General features: G+C 47.2%; 1 protein-coding gene across 3 annotated transcripts in view; it reads right to left on the bottom strand.

Annotated features, from left to right (window-relative positions):
• The window catches only part of LOC138261913 (ATP-binding cassette sub-family B member 5-like), a 987125-nt gene that overhangs the window by 90707 nt on the left and 877862 nt on the right, over nucleotides 1–18556 (bottom strand). For all 3 annotated transcript variants that reach the window (XM_069211477.1, XM_069211478.1, XM_069211476.1), the window contains one exon: nucleotides 8885–9082. In XM_069211477.1, coding sequence (XP_069067578.1) covers nucleotides 8885–9082 — 198 coding nt within the window. The remainder of the gene's footprint in view (nucleotides 1–8884; nucleotides 9083–18556) is intronic.

Raw genomic sequence — 18556 nt, 5'->3', positions numbered from 1 at the left:
AGGCACTCAAACCTGTTAATTAACAATATAAAGGGACTTGCAACTGTTACGGTGTCTCTGCTCCCCTCTTGTGACCTAGATGCTTCTCCCTCTCTGTCCTGCTGCATCTCTTCCCTGTTTTTGTCCATAATGCTAAAAAAAAAATTCAATGAGGGTGATGGTTTTCTAGTTGTAGTGTCATATCCCAATTTCTGTTTCCTATTTTCAGGTTTACTGGAAGGATGTTTCTTAGCTAGCTTAGTTGGCTGTACTTTCCTTGCCAGCAAACCCTTGTTATCCTCCTTGTTCTGATTTCCTTCCATTACAGTCCGCCTAGCAAGTGCTGACCCTAAGGAGTACCTACTGTATGCAAAGGTTTTCACATTTATGGTAGTCTCCCTTGCTTGGCAGTGTAGCTTGGAATGCTATTGTGTCTCTGGTGACTCTATGAGCTCCCCCTTCCAGCCCAGAATTGAGATGAGGTGCAGCATTTACAGATGCTATACCTAAGACATTGTTTAATATCTGGGTTGAAGGTAGTCTCCCTTGTAAGTCTGTAATTTGGAACTGAGGGGTTGCCTGATTGATGTTCTGTCTCCAGAAGCCTCTTTTCCCTCCTGCTGCCGATGACTCATGCACTGGGACAGTGCTGTCACCGGTGTCTGAGAAATTAAACCCTCACCGCTACACCGCAGCTGCGTCTCAATGATCGGCTGCCCAAATTCAGCGGGAGTCTGGGGAGCTACAACATTGACTTTCCTCCAGGTAAGACAGAATTAGAGGGTTTTACTTCCCTCTCTCCTATCTCCAGAGTAGCAGGGCAGCTAACTCTTGTGACTGGCTGCCTGCACTAACAAATTCATTATCTTTCTCCCAGTGTGGACCTTTGCAGCGCCAGCCAGCTGGCACACTCCCCTCCACTCAGTGTAGGATTGTTTTTAATTGAACTTCAAACAATTCTTCATATTGAGAAGGGCACTTATGATTTTGAACTTTGTTCCCCCAAATGCCCCTAGTGTGCATTAAAAAGAATGGCACACGCTGCAGAGTCACACCACATGCAACAGCGAGGAAGCTCCATCCTCAGCTTATGCCTTTTGTACCTAGCTCAGACGCAGAATCTTGAGGACTTCTGCAGCAGCAGAATGGTGCTGCAGGATGTCTGAATATTGTTTAATAAAGATTAAAAAAGGTTAAGGAATACCACAAATACGTCTTTGATGCTTTGATCACCTGGTGCTTGGAGCATACAGAAAAAAGGAAAATGAAGCCACTGGGATTACCAGTGCTTATATTGAGGTGACATACACTTCTTATGTGGGGGCTTCGGCTGCTGAACAAAGTCACTGTGCCACAATTTAATGGCCAGCAATTTGAACTGAAAACAAAATCTTAGATCAGTCTGAGGCATGGAAAAATACATGTAGATGAGGAATGTGCCAAAAGAAGTAGGAACTATTATTCTTAAATTGCATATATTCACAATTTCATCCACTACATGTCCATCTAATTTGCTCAAAATCACATGGACATCTTAAAGGAGCTGAGATTCAAACAGAAAATTGCAGAATCAAGCACCAGTGGTGTGTCCAGGTAACAGAAAACTGCAGAATGGAGCACCAGTTGTGCGTCTACGGTAGTATCTCCAAAACCGGGGGGTGGATTGAGAGTTTATTTTTGGTGGGTCAGGAAAGTCCAAGTAAAAAATCAAGATGCCTTTGTATTCTGTTTATCTTGTCACATTTGTCATGCTTCAAAGGCTACGGTCAAATGTTAGGCTAGGTCTTCAGATATACTGCTGCTCTTTAACATGGGGGTTGGTGTTTGCTTTTCTTTCTCTGACTGCAAAGTGAGAGGAGTTTTTAAAGTGAAATCTTGCTGGAGTGTGATAGGAAAGGCAATAGGATATCACACCACAAAATGTAAATACCTGTAAACGAACAGTAGGCATTCAGCAGTTTGGAAAGCAAAAATGAATCACATTTGTTTTGGAAGTCTGAAGTGTGCTGGAAACAGATTTTAATAGGATCAAAACCAATCAAGACACTTTACTTAGTGATGCACGACTGATTCTAAACATTAGCAGTTTTTTCCCACATAATGTTATAAGTAACATTGTCTGTAAATGACATTGTGTTACCGCGCGATGCTTTAGTTACATTCACAAATCGCCTGTCTTGTAGTTGAAAGTCGGTTTTGTGTATCCCCCCACCCAGCCAGCCACACACAATATAGAGAGCTCAGGTGTGCCTGTATGAGCCATCACTGGCAGGATGGGAGGGCCAAGCTGGGCACAGCCCCACTTACACCTGAATAGGCAGTGACCTGCCTACACACAGAGGATTGCATACCCACTGTAGTTTGTCTGGAGCCAGGAGCAGGGGAGCCAGGAAACCTCACTACTTCAAAGGGAGTCCTCTAGATGTTTCTCCCACTTCAAAGAAGGCACCCAGTATTAATATTGGACTTCAGACATCAACTCTTCAGTACACTGCTGGACCTGTGCAAGTCTCTGCCAAAAAGAAGGACTGCTACGCTACTGAAAGGACTGTCAATTTGCTGTCCTGCTGTCCTGAAGCCCTCCTGCCCTGCTGTGCTCACCCTGCTGCCCTCTTGCCTGGGTGAGAAGGACTGGACCTGTACCCAGGACCACCAGAATGCCTCCATGGGCTAATATCTAGTACCCAGCACCAGGAGTCTGAGCAACTGTGATCCCTACCCTGCTAAGTGGTGCCAGCCCAGTCCTGGACCCTTGGAAGTGGGCCTGAATGTGCTCTGTCAACTCACCTGTGGAAACAGCAGAACCTCTTCTGTGTGGTTCAACCACAAACTAAACCGATGCATCGCGTCTGCTGTGTGGACTTTTCTGTTGCAAGGACTTGGGATCACCCTAGTAGCCTGCAGCCTCATCGGAACCACTGCTGCGCAACACATCCTTAACAAAGGCCCTCGCACTGCAAACACTCGACGACAGAAGCCTCGACGATGACACAGGACCTCACATCACAAGCCCAGAAGCTTCCTCGGAACTAGGCAGTGGGCGATGCAGGACTTCACATTGAAAGCCCCCCTCATCAACAGCATTGTTGCCTGCGACACAGGACCTCGCACGCAGCCTCGCAGCTCTTAGAAACCAACAGTGAGTGACATCTCCAACCCGAACCTCATTAGCCTCCGCTGCACAACACATCTCCAACCCAGACCTTGCATCACCTTGGCGGTGCAAAGCATCGTCAAAAAAGAAGCTTGCAATGTTCCCCAACCAGGATATAAGGTCCTTTTGTTAAAAGGGCCTAACTGGCTCCCTGTAGCTGGCCCGCTCCATCATGCTCAGCCTGAACTTGTGACTTTGTCCCTGTCTGGCGCAACCAGATAATCACAGTTGGCGATTATAATTTTCTGGAAATATATTTACTGAAATCTTTAAAATTGCACACCTCCTGGTGTAGTGATTGGATATTTGTTGTTTTGTCGTTCTGGTCTTGGTTTATTAATTAAAATTTTCCCTTATTTTTCTAAATTGGTGTGGGATTTGTCATGTGCTGCGTTTTCACTTTATTACTCTTTGAAGCACTGCATAAATACTTTACACATTGCCTCTAAGATAACCCTGACTGCTCTGTGCTAAGCTACCAAAGGGTCTAGCCCAGGTTAGTTTGGGGTTTACTTGTGACATCACCGTGACAAGGACTGTGGCTGCTGCTCGAGAAGGGTTTCACCCCCTCAACCAGTAAACCAATTTATTTTTTTACTGGCATGTGCTGGCATCAGGCCCTACACATTCTGTATGAGTGTTCTCTCAGAGTGTAAGAATTCCATGCTTATCAGTTGGTGGCTGAGCACACACGAGAACACCACACAAATTTTGTTGCTTTGGTGATCTGTGTTTGTGGTGAGGTCACTTCACCATAATGCACACACTGATTAATATATATTTGGCGTCCTGATAGCCCACTACCAGAATACTCTTCTCCATTCACTTGGTGATTTAACTCTCTGCACACTTGTGATAAGACCAGTTCTTAAACACTATGATAAAGCTATTTGGTTCCTTTTCCAGTTTGCCTCATTTCCATAGTCTCATTCACACACTCTCAGTTTATATTTTGTCACCTTCTGTTTAACTGCTTACAAGTTTGTATATATTTCTGTGGTGAAAGCTTGCTTATGAAAGAAACACATTTAATTTCAGTGTGGTGCTGACAGGCTATTATATTTCCGACTAGTCATGTCCGGCTGCACTAGCACATAGCTACATTTTTTTTTCTGTGGGTTCTTTAGGAAGTTATTAGCAAAACTACCAGATTCGAAACGTAGTTACTATCTTCTCTAACATAAAAACCAGTGGAAAACACAGTTTTTTTTCACTGCTCTGATTTCAGAGAAGTAAAAAATGGCCTAAAACTCAGTGGTTTGGAAAATAGTGATCTATCTACCCCCTCAGCTTCAGGAGACTTAATGGATGCTGTGGAATTGTGGTGGGCTGTCTGGCATCTAGCCCACTTTCTTCTACCTCTCTTGGGCCTCCGTAGACCAAAGGAATGCAAAGTAATGCAGGTACTACTTTTGGCCCGACTCTGCTGACTCACAGCTACAGTAACTGCTGTCTCATAGAAATAGCATGGCACTACCTCTCTGCTCTCAGACTGACATCACAGCTTTGAGAAGTGAGGGGGGATGCACAAATGACTAGACGCTCTGTATTATGTTTAGTAGTGAGCCTGCGATAGCATGCGCTAGTGCATGCGTATCGCTTGCAAGATGCTGTTGTAGTTAGAAAAGGGCTTGGAGCTCGCCTGTCACTCATCATTTGGTGGCTTAACTGACACTGTTCTTTACAGGCTGGTAATTTGTCCACTTCAGGTCTGGCATCATTTCCAGTCCTCTATTGGAGCAGAGATCAAGCACTGATTGATATAACTTTATTAGGGGCCGTCCGCTGCTTCGGAAGTGATTACGAAATCACACTCAGGTGTACAGATTTTTCCCCCAGGCATAATTCCTGTTCAAGGATCGATAATTTAGTCTCTTCCAGTAATACAGAGCAAGAGCCCCTTGAATGTGAACAGACAGGAGGAACCTTTTTAGATAATTTTATGATAATAAAAGAGATTCTAGAGTGTAGGAAGCCCAGTATTGGAACACAATGAACAATTGCCCATTTACTCTTTGTTGAACAAATTCGAACTCCCTTACTGAATATTTTAAAGTACATGTGGCTACAACCTTTTCTTTTTCAGCCAGGGATGTATATAAGATCCTGTTACAAGGGAGCCATGCAGAGTTTACAATATTGCAAACAAGAGGGGAGGAACAAGATAAAGAAGAATTTTTCTGTGTGCATTGTGTGTATGTTTCTGGGCATAGTCATTGTCTTGTCAGCCATCATAGTCATTGTGTGTTGTTAGTGTGTCTTTTGCTGTGTGTTGAGTGTGTGTGTTGTTGCCGTTCTTTTGTATAGAGTGTGTTATGTGTGTGTGGTTGGTGTGTGCTTCTCACTTTAATCCATATTTTTAGGTCTGGAGGTGGCCAAGACGTTTGTAATATATAAAGAAATACATATATATTAAACAAAATATATATATATATATATATATATATATATATATATATAAGAATGGGGTTACAGAGATTTCAAACGTACAAAACCACAGAAATTCACCAGTATAGTTAGTTACTTCAAGTAACTATAACTTGTGCCCTAAGGAAAATAGAGCTCGTGCCCCCACCATGCACAGTTTTTTCATCAACAATGTTACTGCAAATATTACATTGATATTATCCATTATGTTATCAAAGATGTCATGAGTGCTGTAATTTGTGAGGTTATTAGCAGCGCATAGCGAGGATGCGAGTTACAGTTACCTTAGCGCACAAGTCCAAGTGCAAGTGTATTGCTCGCAAGACACATTTGTAGTTAGAAAAGGGCTTGGAGCCTGCTAGTTGCTCACCGTTTGGTGGCTTAACTGATACGCTTCTTTACAGCCTCGTAATTTGTCCACTTCAGGCCTAGCATCATTTCCGGTCCTGTCATGGAGCAGGGATCAAGCACTGATTGATTTAACTTAATTAGTTGACTGACTGATTTAACTTAATTAGTGCCGTTCACTGTTCTGGCATGATTAAGGTACTATTTTTTTGCAATACTGCCCCCTGACCTCCACCCTCTTTGCTCACCCCTCCTCCCGCTCCCTTGTGGCTGTTGCTTGCTCCCTCCATTGATCCTTGCTTCCCCATTCCTTTTTTTAGGCATGGGAAGATGAAGTGATGTGCCCACAATCACAGACTGGTGAGCTAACGCCTGGACTTGAACTCGGGTTCCCAAGTTACAAAGTCAGTAGCCTTAGCCCTAAGGGTAAGCATGGATGTCTGTTTGTCTTCTTTGTCCTTGTTACCTTTGCTTTCTGTGTGTCTTTTCCCATTTAATATCTATCTTAAACTTTTCTGCCCACCTTTTGTGGCACTTAAGCCTCTTTTACCGTTCAGACCATCTTTTCCCATTTTCTATGTGCGTCCCTTCTTCCTTTTCTACTTTACTTGCCTTTTTTTCGAACACTCCAACTGTTAACCTCCTCACACCCCCTTGCCTTTTCTATATGTTCTCATTATATACTTATTTTTGTGTCTAATTCCCCCTCTTGTGTTTGTACCTTTCTCTATACATGAAGTTATGCAGTCTTGTTCCCGAGCACTTTGATAGAATGCATGTAGATACTTAGCAAATGACAGTACAGAAGATAGGCTTGTGCAGTGGTTTGCAAGGCCTATGTCATGGGTCAGAGGGACCTGAAGACTGACCGGCATTTTACGGAGCAATATGTGGACACACAGCTAATATATCTCCGCTCTGTGAAGCAAGGAGTCCACTGAGTCCGCATGTAGTGGTGGATCCGTCAGATTCTAGAGAGGCAAGGGTATTGACTGGATCAATACATCATAAGTGCCGTCTTCTCCCAGCATATTATGTATGTAGTGCTCTATTACGGGAATAGACCATAATAGCTCAAGAAGCAGGTGTGATAACTTGAAATAGCACATGGATGTGAAATAGAGGGAGCACATACTCTGATGTGCAACAAAAGTGCCAAATTGACTCAAGTTCCCAATAATGTATATATTGAGAGACACGCACATACACCCACTTTATGTTACAATTAGTAGCCTTTGTTATCCATCCATTCGCCCACTCATATATCCACCCATCCTCTGTCCTTCCAACACCCACCTCCGCCTATCCATCTGCCCACTCACTGTCCTTCCAACAAACACCTCAGTCCGTCTGTCCATCCACCTTCCCACTGTCCTTCAAACACCCAACTCCCTCCATTGGTCCACCCATGCACTGTCCTTCCTACAACCAGCTTCATCCGTCTGTCCGTTTACCCACCCACTGTCTTTCCAACTCCCACCTCTGTCTGTTCATCTAGGTGTATAATATGCAAATATAAAAATGTACCTAATAAGGATTAAAGATAGGTGACATGCATGCACTATCACTACAACAGTTTCAGACTTTAACATCAGCATATTCTGATGTTGCTGTATGCTAAATTGAGTATATCTTGACGACGGGGTATCTAGACATCAGCATATTTTGACATCAGCCTTTCTTGACATCCGCATACCTTAATGTTGGTGTACCTTGACATCAGTATATATTGGTGTTTACACATCCTGATATGGGCTATCTGTTTTATGCAGCTCTCACCCCTATCTATCCACCAGAGATAGGGGTAATTCCATTACAGAACTCCAGTCCAGATCACACACAATCCCACAACTAATAATTCCAATCCAACCCACATAATTCCACTCCACACCACATACTTCAACTCCACGCTGAACCAAAACACATAGGTAAAATACATTGTCATTTACAATGCCAATAGCTCTAACTCTAGCAAACATGAGACCTATTGGCATTGCCATTTCTTGTTTCTTTTGGAGTGGTGAGAGGCTACTTCTGAGTGGACAGGGAGGATGGCAGGACACTAGGGCCCTCATTAGGAGTTTGGCAGGCGCAAAAGGCCGCCTGCCAAACTCCTGCAGGTCTACAGACCGCCAGTGCGGTCTCCTTCCCGCTGGCCCTATTATGAGTTTCCACTGGGTCAGCGGGCGGAAACACAGTTTCTGCCCGCTGGCCCAGAGGGAAATGCACAACATTTGACGCTGGCTCGTAATACGGCTGGCAGAAATACTGTTGTGCATCAGGTGCACCAGCAAATCACTGTCTGCAAAGCACGACATGACTGGCCAGGGGGGCCCACGCACTGCCCCCCTATCACCGTCAGCATGTAAACATTGGTGGAGAGAGGGGTCGGAATCCTCAGATTGGGACCGCCAGGCCATCTGGCAGTCATAATGTCGAGGTCAGACTGCAGTAAACTTTGTGATGAAGTGATTAGCAGAGTCTGGTGGGGGCAGATGTCAGGACATCAGATATGTTTATTTTTAAAATAACAAGAAAGGGTGCAGGGATAAGGAAGGTAAGGCCATGTTGTTCATGGCATCCTTATGGAGCCTCGACCCTTTGCTGCGCATCTGAACAGAGAAAAGGTATTTAGGGTGTCATGCACAACATAAAATTGGAGATGGTTTGTTGTCAATAGTATGAGGATTTCCACTTCACGGTTCCAAATGACATCATGGAGAAGTTACGTTTTTTACTTATGTCACTTGGTGGAAAACAACCCCTTTTGTTGAGGGATACTCTTATATAATTCTACACATTTTGTGATATGTTTCCCAATGGTGAAACATTATAATGGATGGTTCAGTGGAATGACTGTTCCTAAGCTTAGGACTTCTTGTTAAACATGTAGTTAGGGATCTGCTATCATGTCTCATGAAGACAATTGTATACAGAGTTAAGAGAAAAATATACAACCAAACAATTACAGCTTACCATGCTCCCTTGAAGTGGGTCATAGAATCTTTGGAGAAGTTGAATAGATGTGCTTTTTCCACATCCACTGCTACCGACAAATGCTACAGTCTGTCCTTTTTCGACATTGAGGGTCAAACCTTGAAGCACAGGAACATTGGGACGTGATGGATATTTGAATGATATATTATGGAATTCTAACGTCCCTTGAAACGTGTCCTGTTTAAAAATATGAAAAACACAATGTAATACTGAACATAAGGCATGTGGAATAAACTTGGAATAACAGGTCCTACCATCCAAGAAGTAATACACATTTGTTCTATAAGATTATATTCATTGTTTCTTAAGTTTTCTGTTTAATTTCAGTTTTTCTGCCATGCACACAATTTTGCAACAATTTCACTGAGAACTAAACTGTGAAATACTGTGTCACCATAGGAGAGATTAGATTTTTTAACTTGTTTATTTATGCATAGAAAATATTACATTGAAGGAGATATACTGTCAGTCGACCATCCAACAGCTGTACCCAATCGAGGTCCCCAACCAGGTGCACGTATTGTGCATTGACCTAGTAGGCTTAAGGAAATAACCATTTATAGTATCAGACAGGGTCAAGTCCATCATCATCAACATAATGGGCACATTGGGTAGTGGCACCAACCACTATACAATTCGTGCAGTGCATTTAAGTCCCACAACTATCAAACAAAGCAGAACACTGTGATTATGATGAGCACTGACAGAACAGATAAAGTGAGCAACAATGTCTATAGGACACCAAAGGTACCATGCACCTGCAGCCAGGGAGAGGGGAAGGGGCGAAAACTCCCAGAGCGAGGGGCTACCACAAAACAGTCCATATAGAAGTCAGTGACCAGGACAAGGAGGAGTTCCACCCATGACAACCCCCACATCAACTGCAAACCCTGGCGACACATACACTCTGATAGCTCAAAACTCATAGCCATGCCTCTATAGCCACTAACCTTATTCCATGAATAGACAAACTGTATCCAGAGCTCAGCAGTTGGAATCGACTGTCAAGGGGTCCTCCCCCTCACTCTCCCGCCCCCCAGTTAACTCCGTAATCAAGTCATGCCTGCGCTCTATGTCTCGAGCAGCATGTTCATCCACTCGTACCTTATGCAGGCGACATTCCTCTGCGGTGGCCCATTCGTCCATGTCACTGAGCCAGTCAGCATGCAGCGGGGGGGTGGGCTAGCCCATTGCATCACAATACACCTTTTTGCCAAGATAAGCCCCAGTTGCGCAAATCTGTACGCCATCTTAAGACCTTTCTTATGGACAGGGAGCAGAACTAGTAAACAGTATTTAATTGCTACCTGCACTCGCACAGCTGTGACCTCCCTAAGCGCCACCAATACTCGATGCCAAAAGGGTTGAACAGAGCTACAGACCCATGCCATATGAACAAAAGAAGCATGCAACGGTCACAGCTGTCAGGTCTCGAGGGGGATATTCTATGCAGGCGTTGGGGCATCAGGTATGCTGTATGCAAATAATAGAAGTGTGTCAATTTAAACCTAGCATTGATAGTCGCATCCTGTATCAACAAACAGGTCCTATTACATTCCCCGTCCATGAGCGCTACACCCAAGTCAGCTTCCCGGCAGCCCCTGATTCTCTGCATCCCAGTTAGCCTAGCTCCCTTAAGAGCTTTATACATTTGGGACAGGAGACCGCATTCACCCCCCGGGTCCACAAAGTCACCAGGATGTGAGATTCAGCTGGCTCCTCCGGAAAAGTCACCCAAATCTCTCTGGCCGTTCGCAAAATATTTGCATACTGTAGGAACTGCCCCCTGCCCACTTCGAAAAGGGATTCCGCTTATGTAATAAACGTGATGTTTTGGTACAGGTCACCCGCATTATTACAACCCCCTGTGCGCCACTTCTCAAAATCCATCACCTCAGCAGCTTTAACAAAGGGCCGGTCCCACCATAACGCTAGCGGACGCGCGTATGCGGCACTGCAGAGAACTCGCACAACTGCACTCTCCCAGGCTCTCGATACCTGTTCTATCAGATAAGGTGTACCCTGCGGAACCCTAGAGTCCCTCATCAGTATATGCGGGAGCTGCTCCACCTAGATCGAGCCATTCAACAAGTCTTTTTCCCAGTTAGGAGTATCCTCACACCACCGGACTGCATACTGTAGTATCCCGGCCAAATAATATAAGTAGAGATCCCGCAGTCCCAGACCCCCTCTAGCCAGGTCCAGTTTCAGTAACTCCAAGCGGACTCTGCGCCGCCTGCCCGCCAAGACTAGGGATAATAATAATCTATCCAGCTGCCTGAACAATGTGAGAGGAAGCTCACAAAGTGAGTTCTGCATGACATAAAGGCATCTGGGGAGAACAATCATTTTGTTATGTGCGACTCTACCCATAACCAATAACGGAAGGGAGTTCCAGAACTGAACAGAGAATCGGAGGCCCTTCAATACTCTCCCCCCATGTTTAACGTAAATTGCAGCTGCGGGGAGTGCATCACTCGAACGCCTAAATATGTAAAGGACTCTGTCTCCCAAGACAGCGCCAACCTGGATAGTTCAGGAGTCGCCGCTGTCGCCAGTCCTGCCACTGGGAATAATACCGTTTTGTGCCGATTGATTCGGAGGCCTGATATCTGTTAAAAAATGTCCATCATACCCAACAAGAGGGGGACCGCTCGCTCCGGATCAGTGATATACACCAGGGCATCATCAGCATACAATTATATTATATGCGTTCTGGCCCCCATACGGATGCCCCACCTATCCAACCCAGATCACAGTCGTATAGCCAGAGGCTCCAAAGCCAACGCGAACAGTAGTGGCTATAAGGGACATTTCTGCCGCATGCCACTCTCGATAGTAAAGGACGCTGACACTATCACACCCGGATGCACTCTTGCCCGGGTTTCTGTATATAAAAGACACACCAAGGATAGAAAAACCGGGCCAATGCCCATCCGACACATCACCTCCCAAAGGTATTCCCAGGATAACGTGTTGAATGCTTTCTACATATCAAGAGCTACCATTGTGTAATATATGTGCGAGGCGCCGTATGTTGATATGAGTCCCACTCCCTGGTATAAATCCACATTGAACGCTCTGTACCAAATGGGACACCACTCGAATCAAACAAGTGGCCAAGACCTTGGCCAACAACGTAAGATCCACATTCAACATAGATAATGGCCTATAGGAGCTTGGGTTGTCCACCGTCTTCCCAGGCTTCAGCAGCATGACTATCAGCACTTCCCGCATATTCTCTGGGAGAAGTCCCTCACCACGTGTCTCATGAAGCATCTCCAACAGACGCTGCAGAATCGCAGCAGGGTAATTACAGTAAAATTCAACAGGTAGCCCATCAGGACCAGGTGCTTTCCCGGACGCCATTCCTCCCAACTTCTCCGTCAGATCGTCCAAGGACACCTCTCCCTCCAGCTCCTCCGACTGGGTCCCTGTAAGGCGAGGCAACCGAGACCATTCAAGTATTCCCCTATCCTGGTCACATCTACATCACCTGGTGCGGTATAAAGAACCCGCAGGTGCGAATTCACCCGTAGCTGCCCCAAAATCAGTTCACCGGAAGGACCACAGAGCATCTGAATAATAGGAACAGGGCATTCCCACCGAAGGAGCCAAGCCGACATACGCCCCGAACAGTCCCCCTCCCGATACAGCCACTGCCTATAATTCCGGCGGACATAACTATCCAGTCTATCCCAGACTTCTACAATCCTGCCACGCACCTCAAGGCATGCCGATTCTGACGCGTCACCATTAACTATTTGGCGCTGTAGGGCTGTCAATACATCCTCCTGCCGGGTGAGTTCCTGGTCCAAGCGCTTCCTAATACCATACATTTTACTAAGGTTTTCCCCCCAATAACTACTTTCAATGCCTCCCATTCGATGCCTCGGGCTGTGGCCGTACCCCAATTAGTACTAAAATAACCATTCAGCACCCCCTGGAGGTCTTGTTTATATTCGGGATCCCTCAGTAGGTCTGGCCGCAGACACCACAAGGAGATCGCCGGCTTGGGCACGTGTGTTTCACATTCCAGAATGAGAGGGGCATAGTCTGATAAGAACCGGACCTGATAGGTAACACGGCGAACGTCAGGCGATCCGTCGTTGGCCAGGAGGAATCGATCCAGGTGGCTATTAGCCCCATGGGTGTGCGTGTAACACGAAAATATTCTGGAAGAAGGGTACATGTCCCTCCACACATCCGCAAAATGTAAATTTCACATAACCATCCGCAACTTGGCAGTCATTTGCGACTTAGTGTTTAGCTTTGGCAGGTCCCCATCTAGAGCCCCGTCTGGGACACAATTAAAGTCACCAGCCCACACAATAGGCCTCCCTGTGTAAGATAGTAATTCCTGTTGGAGCTGGTGATAGAACCCCGCATCATCAGTGTTAGGGGCATAAATATTCAACAGACCAAGCTCCAGGCTATCTAATACCCAGTGCAGGAATATATATCGGCCTGGAACATCCGCTTTTAAGATTCTTAATGTAAATGGAGTCCCGGGGGCAATCCATATGGAGAGCCCCCTAGCGTAGGAGGAGTAAGTTGCCGAATAAAACTGCCCCTCCATTTTTTCTGCACTTTTTGAGCTTCACTTTCTATCGGATGCGTCTCCTGCAGGAGCATAATGTGCACGCCAAGCTGCTTAAGATATGTGTGTACTCTGTAGCGCTTCACAAAGGAGTTCAAGCCTCTAACATTACATGTAACTATACGTGACAGGGTACCAGCCATATTTTGTTCCACACCACCTGGACCCCTACAGGGCGCATCCGCCCCTCCCCCACCCACATGCAGTCCCCCCCCAACCCCACCCCCGGCCACGGCGTAAGCGTAACCCGATGATGCTATACCTTCTCAGTAGGAGAATGCTCACAGTGCTCACCTCATCAAAAACAGAATACCAACACCAACTATAACCCACATAACACTCCCCCATCCGACCCCGGGTAAACACCACCCACAACTAGTGTCTGCCCAATTGCGTGTGTACCCCGCTATCACTTCCAGTGCCCAGAAGCAGGGAACAATTGCCGCTCCCACTCGATAGCCAGTGTCAGGTCCGGACTACACTGCACTCTGCCACCTCTCGCAAGTCGTTCAGTCCGCACACACACGTCCCCCAACAAATAAACTAACAATGGCGGGGGAGTTCACAGGCTCACCACTCTGCGCGGCCCCCATTCAAACGCCCAACCCGGACCCCCGCTTCCCAAGCACCTAAAAAAGGTAGCAATTGACAGGAGGAAATAACAGAGGCCACAGAGCCAGAGGAGAGCCAACAGCAGGAGGACCCCAAGCATCTACCCCAAACCAAAGTACTTGATTCCAATCACAACGAAAGGTCCAGTATATCATTCAGGTTACCTCGGCCTGCCCCTCCGGAGACAGACCACTTACGACACAGGGGGAGCCGGAGCGCGATGAAGCCTCTGACGTGACAGTTTGTACCAACAGTTTTGGCTCTTCCCACTCCTGTCTTCTCTGCCCAAGGCTCAGAGTATCGTCCAAGCGCACAATCACTCGGCTTCCACGGCCGGCACAATGGCGCCTGGTACACCTGCGCTGCAGTACGCACTTCCTTCGCCCCCGGGGTCTCCCACTACTCCCCCCGCGGGGACTCTGGCAGTCCTGACCCATCACTCCGTTCCAGCCAGTCCCACACTGCTTCAGTAGATTGAAAGAAGTGAGCATGGCCCGCATGTAGAACCTTCAGTTTTGCTGGATACAACAACATATAAGTATAACCCAGGTCTCTTAGCTGCGTTCCCTTGCTCGCCCTGTCCTTTCCCATCGTGTGCACCAGATGGAACTCCCGCTACAAGCGGTTACTCACAATGTCGTGCCTCACACCACCAGGCGTAGCGCAGCGGTCGAATCTCGAGTCCTAGCCACACACCAGTCTGGTTCCCAACTGTCACACCCGCACCAGTTCACCGTGGGGTGATCACCGACATCAGCAGGATCAGCACAGGCAGCGTCTTACACTCAATGGGTCCCCCCAGGCCAAGTCCAGCAAAAGACCCCCACCACCCCCGCACACTCCACGCAGCTCTGTCCGTCACTGGCAGCCCAAACTTCCTCTTCAGCTGCTCAAGGAACAACACCATTCAAAGGTCAGGTCACTACGACAGGCCTCCAGGCCTACAGAGAGGGAACCTCCAGTTGTGTGCAGGGGGGGGGGGGGATGAGGGGGAGGCACCAGGTGTGGCACATCACCCGAACACCACTGTGACCAATTTTTGCAAGCCCCCCTGTAAGGAAATGCCTCCTTGGCATGATTACCCCCTGACTTTTTGCCTTTGCTGATGCCAAGTTATGATTTGAAAGTGTGCTGGGACCCTGCTAACCAGGCCCCAGCACCAGTGTTCTCTCCCTAAACTGTACCTTTGTCTCCACAATTGGCACAACCCTGGCACCCAGGTAATCCCCTTGTAACTGGTACCCCTGGTACCAAGGGCCCTGATGCCAAGGAAGGTCTATAAGGGTTGCAGCATGTCTTATGCCAACCTGGGGACCCCTCACTCAGCACATACACACTGATTGCCAGCTTGTGTGTGCTAGTGGGGAGAAAATGACTAAGTCGACATGTACTCCCCTCAGAGTGCCATGCCAACCTCACACTGCCTCTGGCATAGGTAAGTCACCTCTCTAGCAGGCCTTACAGCCCTAAGGCAGGGTGCACTATACCACAGGTGAGGGCATATGTGCATGAGCACTATGCCCCTACAGTATCTAAGCAAAACCTTAGATATTGTAAGTGCAGGGTAGCCATAAGAGTATATGGTCTGGGAGTCTGTAAAACACGAACTCCACAGCACCATAATGGCTACACTGAAAACTGGGAAGTTTGGTATCAAACTTCTCAGCACAATGAATGCACTGTAAATCACAATAAAGTGCACACTGATGCCAGTGTGCACTTTATTGTAAAAAAAAACACCCAGAGGGCATCTTAGAGATGCCCCCTGAAAACATACCCGACTTCCAGTGTGGGCTGACTAGTTTTTGCCAGCCTGCCACACACCAGACATGTTGCTGGCCACCTGGGGAGAGTTCCTTTGTCACTCTGTGGCCAGGAACAAAGCCTGTACTGGGTGGAGGTGCTTCTCACCTCCCCCTGCAGGAACTGTAACACCTGGTGGTGAGCCTCAAAGGCTCACCCCTTTTGTTACAGCGCCACAGGGCATCCCAGGTAGTGGAGATGCCCGCCCCTCCGGCCACTGCCCCCACTTTTGGCGGCAAGGCTGGAGGAGATAATGAGGAAAACAAGGAGGAGTCACTCCCCAGTCAGGACAGCCCCTAAGGTTCCTGAGCTGAGGTGCTTAGGGATGTGCCCCCTCCCCACAGGGAGGAGGCACAAAGAGGGTGTAGCCACCCTCAGGGCCAGTAGCAATTGGCTACTGCCCTCCCAGACCTAAACACACCCCTAAATTGAGTATTTAGGGGCTCCCAGAACCGAGGAAGAAAGATTCCTGCAACCTAAAGAAGAAGAAGGACTGCTGACCTGAAGCCCTGCAGTGAAGACAGAGACGACAACTGATTTGGCCCCAGCCCCACCGGCCTGTCTCCCTACTTCGAAGAAAACTGCAACAGCGGCGCATCCAACAGGGTCCAGCGACCTCTGAAGCCTCAGAGGACTACCCTGCATCTAAAGGACCAAGAAGCTCCCGAGAACAGCGGCCCTGTTAAAGAAATTGCAACTTTTGGAAACAAAGAAGCAACTTTTAAAGACAACACGTTTCCCGCCTGAAGCGTGCGACTTTCCACTCTGCACCCGACGCCCCCGGCTCGACGTGTGGAAAACTAACACCACAGGGAGGACTCCCCGGCGACTGTGAGCCCGTGAGTAGCCAGAGTTGACCCCCCTGAACCCCCATAGCGACGCCTGCAGAGGAAATCCAGAGGCTCCCCCTGACTGTGACTGCCTGCTTCAAGGAACCCGACGCCTGGAAACCACACTGCACCCACAGTCCCCAGGACCTGAAGGAACCGAACTCCAGTGCAAGAGTGACCCCCAGGCAACCCTCTGCCTAGCCCAGGTGGTGGCTACCCCAAGGAGCCCCCCCTGTGCTTGCCTGCATCGTTGAAGAGACCCCCGGGTCTCCCTATTGAAAACCCGATGCCTGTTTGCACTCTGCACTCGGCCGCCCTTGTGCCGCTGAAGGTGTACTTTCTGTGCCTGATTGTGTCCCCCCTGGTGCCCTACAAAACCCACCTGGTCTGCCCTCCGAAGTCACGGGCACTTACCTGCTGGCAGACTGGAACCAGGGCACCCCTAGTTCCATTGAAGCCTATGTGTTTTGGGCACCACTTTGACCTCTGCACCTGACCGGCCCTGAGCTGCTGGTGTGATAACTTTGGGGTTGCCTTGAACCTCCAATGGTGGGATACCTTGGACCTCACTTTGAACCCTGTAAGTGTTTTACTTACCTGTGAACTTTACATTTACTTACCTCCCTCAGGAACTGATGATTTTTGCACTGTGTCCACTTTTAAAATAGCTTATTGCCATTTTTGTCAAAACTGTACATGCTATTGTGATAATTCAAAGTTCCTAGAATACCTGAGTGAAATACCTTTCATTTAAAGTATTGTTTGTAAATCTTGAACCTGTGGTTCTTAAAATAAACTAAGAAAATATATGTTTCTATATAAATCGGCCTGGAATTTGTCATTGAGTGTGTGTTCCTCATTTATTGCCTGTGGGTGTACAACAAATGCTTAACACTACCCTCTGATAAGCCTACTGCTCGACCACACTACCACAAAATAGAGCATTAGATTTATCTCTTTTTGCCACTATCTTACCTCTACGGGGAACCCTTGGACTCTGTGCACACTATTTCTTACTTTGAAATAGTACATCCAGAGCCAACTTCCTACACCCCCCAACTGGGTCACTCCCCCTGAACTGCGCTTCACTTTCACCGCAAGCAGCCAAATTTAACTGCTGCTCAAAAATGCGGCAGAGATCGCGGCCGCCATTTTGGGGTCAGACGTTCATCAAAATGCGCTCACCCCGCGGCAGGATTGCGGCGCTGAACTCCGGTTGCCGATGGTTTCACCACCCCCCTCCGCTCCAGGAGGAGGGGGGGGGGGCTCCAAATCCTGTCACACCCTGTTAGTGTGAGGAAACACCTAACGAAGGGCCAAAGGACTGATCTGATATGAGTGATAAGAAAGACTAAAATACCATGGCTCAAATTTGACTGGTAATGCATGAACGAGAAACAAATGAGAAAAGAACCAAACTTTAACTCCAACAACAAAAGGAGAAGAGTTGATCTTGATTTGTTAGCATATTCCTTCATCTTGACATCGGAAAGGCATACACTTTCAGAAATTAGTTGTCTGTGTTTCTGTAAATGGCTCACATAATCAGGAACTGGGCGAATCAAATGAGAAATATGATGAAGGGATGAAAATCTTGCATACAGAAAAAAGGGAAGACCTTATGGATTTTGTTGCTATAAGAATTTTGCAACTGGCAAAAAGAAAGGCCAATTATCTTCAGTTGCACTAGCATCAAAGCTATGCTTCCAAGCTTTGATTAGTGTGGTCTGTTTGCCCTGTTTGCCCACTGGACTTGGGATGGTAACCTGAAAAAGAGAGACTGTTCAGTTCCTAATGTCTTACACA

This window comes from Pleurodeles waltl, chromosome 10, assembly GCF_031143425.1.
Source record: "Pleurodeles waltl isolate 20211129_DDA chromosome 10, aPleWal1.hap1.20221129, whole genome shotgun sequence".
In the NCBI taxonomy this organism is placed as follows: domain Eukaryota; kingdom Metazoa; phylum Chordata; class Amphibia; order Caudata; family Salamandridae; genus Pleurodeles; species Pleurodeles waltl.
Note: the sequence above shows the minus strand (reverse complement) of the source record. Positions and strands in the feature narration are given on the sequence as shown.